The sequence below is a fragment of the Emiliania huxleyi genome (assembly GCF_000372725.1).
Source record: "Emiliania huxleyi CCMP1516 unplaced genomic scaffold EMIHUscaffold_471, whole genome shotgun sequence".
Classification (NCBI taxonomy): Eukaryota; Haptophyta; order Isochrysidales; family Noelaerhabdaceae; genus Emiliania; species Emiliania huxleyi.
This window is the reverse complement of record NW_005198461.1, coordinates 51,970-56,477: the sequence shown is the minus strand read 5'-3', so window position 1 is coordinate 56,477 and position 4,508 is coordinate 51,970. Positions and strand designations below refer to the sequence as shown.

Below are 4,508 nucleotides of genomic sequence, written 5' to 3'. Positions count from 1 at the left end.
GGGTAATTTTGGTAGAACTTCCCCGGAGTTTCCCGGAAAAAAAATTGGAGCTGGGAGGGCTGCACGCTCCGACAAGGGGTGGCTCGGAGATGCCAGGCCCCTCCATGGAGGAAAGCGAGGGTTGGCAGGTCCCTCCCGCCAAGTGATCCCACCGGGCAAGGGGCGAGCGCCGCCAGCGGCGGCAAGCCCCTCGCCCGCTTGCAGCGCAGTAGCATTTGCCTTCTCTGTCCTCTCAGCCTGATCGCCCCCCGCGTCCTCCGCCACTCCCCGAAACGCGCCCGCCGCGGCGCCTGTCGCGGCGCTTGCCGCGGCTGTGCCCGTCCGCCCCTGAGAGGACGCCTTGCTGCGCACCTCTGCCGCCTTCGCGCGAGCGGCCGATCGCCGATCGGCCGCCGCCTGCTGCGCCTGCTGCGCCTTCAGCAGCGCAGTTCGCGCTGCCTCGAGCCGCTCCCCGGCGGCTCTCACCGCCGCCTCCGCCGCCTCTTCCTCCTTCTCTGCTCTCAGCAGGTGCGCATCCGAAGCAGCTTTCGCTGCCTCCGCCGCATCAACTTCCGCCGCCGCGGCTGCCGCCGCCTCCGCCTCTCCCTCCGCGTTGGAGTCGTCCAGCGAGACGATGGGCAGAGTGACGGTAAGCACGCGCTTCTTCTTGTCGAACTTGGCGGTCGCCTCGCTGTCACGCACTCGCTGCGCCAGAGGCTGCACGAGGTGGTAGCCCGGGGCTGTTAGCTCGAGCCTGTCCGGCGCGAGTTGGAGGTCCAATTCACCCGCCTTGCGAAGAGAGGGGAGGGAGATGGAGACTAGGAGCAGGTCGCCCTCAGTTCTGGTCGTGGCGTCGGGGGCAACAATTGTGCCCATGAACGCAGCGGCAGGCGGGAGGCCTCACGACAAACACTATGATAACGCACGGGCCCTCAGCGGAGCCTGGGAAGCCTGGGAAGAGCCGCGAGCGGCTGGGTGGGTCGGTTGTTGAGCATCCCTCCGGGGGCCCCTTGCGCCGGGGAGGCGTTGTTGGAGGCTAGGACGCAAGCGTCCGTCGCCCTTTTCAAACTCGGGGCCCACTCCGCTACGCTCCGACCCGAATTTGGAGGGCCTGAAAAGTTTAAGGTGTTGCTGCGCAAAAGGGTGGGGAGCCGCGGCGGCGCCGCAGGCGCGGGCGCGCAGTGGAAGCACGCTAGCCATACATTCACGCAGAGAAGCTGACGGTCGGGGTCGTGACGGCTCGAGGGTGCGCACACTAGCGGCCGGACGCCTCACCCGCGGACGCCTCACCCGCGGACGCCTCACCCGCACGCGCACCCTCCAACATCGCCGCCGAGCCCAACGCCCTGCCGTCAATCTCGACGAGCGCCGCACACATGCGCGGACAGTGGGCAGACGTTGCCGCCTTGTGTCCTCGTGTGCCCGGAAAGCCTCGAGCCGGCGCGCACCGGTGGCAGCGCAGGATGAGGCGGCAGCAGTGGAGGGTTGGGGCGCATTTGAAAGCGCTGGCCCAGACGCGCCATTAACTGGGTCGGGGTGGTTCCTCACCCCTCTGGTTTCAGTCAAGCGGGAAGAGTCTGTGCAAGGGGGGCGGATGGGGCTGGCTGCGTCACCTTGGAGCATGAAAGGTTCCTACAGTAAGGCTACTCGAGTACGCAGCACCTTGCCACCTTGGCTTGGCCCCCGAGCGGGGAGGCGGTCGACGACGCGCAGCATGGCGGTGAGCGCAGCCTGACGACGCGTCTTGATGGACGGATCCTTCTGCCGGCTGACCAATTCCGCCCACCTCTTGACCGGCGGCTTCGTCACCAACATGCGCTCGAGAGGCGGAGCAGCCTCGATGCGATCCAGTTCGGTAGCTATCTTGTCGCGCAGCGCATCGTCAAAAGGCAGGTTGTTACAGGCGTCGCGCGCGTCCCCGAGGTCACGCAGGAGGCTCTCCATATGTGTTGCAATAGCCCCCGCGCTGTGGTTGCTGCAGTGCTCCCGTAAAACGAGCGATGTCTTGGCACCAGCTGAAGGCTTGCCCCCGTCCACGGCCGAGATCACATGGTTTCTGCACGGTATTCGGATTTTGCTATTTGTTCGTGTGGGGGTATATTGCAGATTTGTCAATGGTACCGCGTCTGCGACGCGGGCGCCTTGCGGGCAGAGCCCTTAGGCTTAGCCACCCTTTATAACTGCACTCCAAGTGCTCCAAGTGCGGCTACAGCGGCCGTCAGGCGACGCTCGGCTGGCGAATAAAAGAGCGAATCAGGGAGAACCGGAGCCCCGGGAAGGCGGGCGGTGGAACCCTGGGACGGGATGCTGAGTGAGGACCTGTGTACGTGCGTGGTGTACAGTGTCGTGTCTACTAGCTCCGAGTAGAGGGGGCGTTCTGAAGTTAAGGGGAAACCCGGTACACGGAACCAACCCTCGGAGACCCGTGTTTATTTTACAACCCTTTTCCTGGCTCACAAGCTAAAGATGTTCACGGGCCCCCACACGGAGGAGCCCCGGGTACTCTGCATAGCACGCGCCAGTTCGCACCTGCCTGTGTCGAGCCTGTCTGCTGTGAGAGAGAGTTCCGTTGTTTAAATTCTTTCAGCTCCGTGCCCAGTGTTGTGATGGGCGCTCGTAAAATTCTTTCAGTCCGCGCCAGTCCGCGCCCTTGTCGTGCCAGTGTGCTGTGAGAGAGGCTTGCATTTTACGAATTCTTTCGCTGCTTCCGGCAATAAGCGATCGTCGAGCAGCATCGCGAGCTGCGTCCCCTCGCCATGCTCAAGACCGACTCCAAGTGCCCCGTGATGCGGCTCTTGTGCTTCTTGCTCCTCACGCTGCCCAGCACCGTGGCCTCGTTGGCGCGCACCGCCCAGCGCTCGCCAGCAGCGAGCACCCGGCTCTCTGGCGCTATTCGCCCCGCCTCGCCGGCGGGCGTGCTCGGGAGGCGGTCGTACAGGGCGCGCGCAGGGCGTTTTCGCACCTCCCCGCCGCTCTGCGTCCGTATGATGTGCGGCGCGTGCGGGGGGGAGAGCCCAGGTGGCGGCGCCGAACGACATCATAGCGGGTCGGCAGAGGAGGACGACTGCTTGGGAGCGTCGATCCGCGAGCTGGGGGAGCTCGCCCAGCCCCTTGTCCGCGGCGGCGACCTGGGAGCTGCGCCCTTTGCGCCCGGCTCGTTGCCGGAGCTGCCTGGCGGGCCCGTGCTGATCCTAGGGGCCGGGTGGGTCGGCTCGCGGCTGGCAGCGCGCCTGAGCCAGGAGCGCTGCGCGCGCGTCGCGGTCACAAACCGCCCCGACTGGCGCTCGCGCCAGAAGGAGGCGTACTTCGCCCCGGTGCCCCTCAACCCGCCGCCCGTCTCGCGGCACGCCTTCGACATTGATGCTCCGGAGACGTGGGACGCGCTGCCAGAGCCCGAAACTCTGGGCGCCGCGGTGCTCACGTTTGCGGCGACGGCGGATCAGCTGCGCCCCTTTTGGGAGCGGTACTTGCGGAAGGTCCCGCGCACGGTCGCCTACTCGTCGACCGCCGTCTACCGCGTCGACGTTCCAGGGCAAGAGGTGGACGAGACCACCCCGCTTCGGCCAACCGCACGCGCCGCCGCCGACGCGTTCCTGCTGCAGCGCGGCGCGACGGTGCTCACGATCTCGGGCATCTTTGGCGAGGCGCAGGACGCGCGCGGCGTGTGCACATGCTTCGCCGCATACGCCTCCGCGGGCGGCGCGCTCAACGGGCAAAAGAGCGTCAACATGGTCCACGTGGACGACATCATCGCGGCGACCGCGCACGCGCTCGCCGCCGAGGCTCGCGCTCTAGAATCGAAGAGCGGGGGAGACGTGGGGGGAGATGTGGACCCGCACTCCGCCGTACTCCGCCGTACTCCGCCGTATTCAGCTGTATTCACTGCACTCGTACCCCTCGTATTCACGCGGTGCTCTGAAGACGCTGCACAAGACTGTTCCCGCCCCGAGGTTGGCGAATCCACCGTGCAGGACGCTCTCGTGGCCGGGGCGAGGCTGAATGTGGGCGGCGGCGTCTTCAAGCTGCACGAGCTCATGAGCCACTGCAAGTACCCGCAGGCAGCGGAGGCGGCTCACGCCAGGGATGACACGGACCTCTCCTCGAAGGCGGTCCTCTCCACGAGACTGCTACAGACGGTGATGCCACGCGACTTCAGCTTTGTGCCGCCGCTCGAGTCCGCTGCCGCCGCCGCCGCGCGCCGCGCCGCTCTCGCCCCCGATGCCGTCGGCCCTTCTCCCGCCGCTAGCCCAGCAGCCGATTCGGCGTGACTTGCGTGGAGGCAGCGCAAACCGGGTACCGGCCCCGCGGTGAACTTGGCGAACGCCGTCGCCATGGCACAAGACAACAACTTACAAATCTCCGTCAGACGACCTGTGTTTCTTGTGATTCGTGCCGTACAACAGACCGAGAGAATTCCTACAAAGGATGCTCTTCCCGTGACGAAAAACGAACACACACCAAGCGAGCTAAGGCTAGTGCCATTTCACTGTGGCGGTGAACCTTCTTTTCTAGACCGGAAGGATGAGAGC

At 65.9% G+C, this 4,508-nt stretch overlaps 2 protein-coding genes across 2 annotated transcripts; one reads left to right on the top strand and one right to left on the bottom strand.

Moving 5' to 3' along the window:
• Positions 1 to 1,248: 1,248 nt before the first annotated feature.
• On the bottom strand, positions 1,249 to 2,006 carry EMIHUDRAFT_370599 (hypothetical protein; the record flags this gene model as incomplete). Its single annotated transcript, XM_005767960.1, has 2 exons — positions 1,650 to 2,006; positions 1,249 to 1,355 (listed from the first exon to the last, which is right to left on the bottom strand). Coding segments are annotated over exons 1-2 (381 nt in total), but the record flags the coding sequence as incomplete, so codon positions are not given.
• Positions 2,007 to 2,712: 706 nt separating this feature from the next.
• On the top strand, positions 2,713 to 4,418 carry EMIHUDRAFT_445555 (hypothetical protein). The gene is made up of 2 exons (XM_005767959.1): positions 2,713 to 3,761; positions 3,951 to 4,418. The coding sequence occupies exons 1-2, from the start codon at positions 2,736 to 2,738 to the stop codon at positions 4,245 to 4,247; spliced, it is 1,323 nt and encodes a 440-aa protein (XP_005768016.1). The 5' UTR covers positions 2,713 to 2,735; the 3' UTR covers positions 4,248 to 4,418.
• Positions 4,419 to 4,508: the final 90 nt, after the last annotated feature.

What these genes read in the sequence shown, in the direction of transcription:
- EMIHUDRAFT_445555 (XM_005767959.1), top strand. Translation starts at nt 2,736, where the DNA reads ATGCTCAAGACCGACTCCAAGTGCCCCGTGATGCGGCTCTTGTGCTTC. An exon ending in CGCACGCGCTCGCCGCCGAG is followed by an intron (nt 3,762 to 3,950) that starts GCTCGCGCTCTA and finishes TCCACCGTGCAG; the next exon opens with GACGCTCTCGTGGCCGGGGC.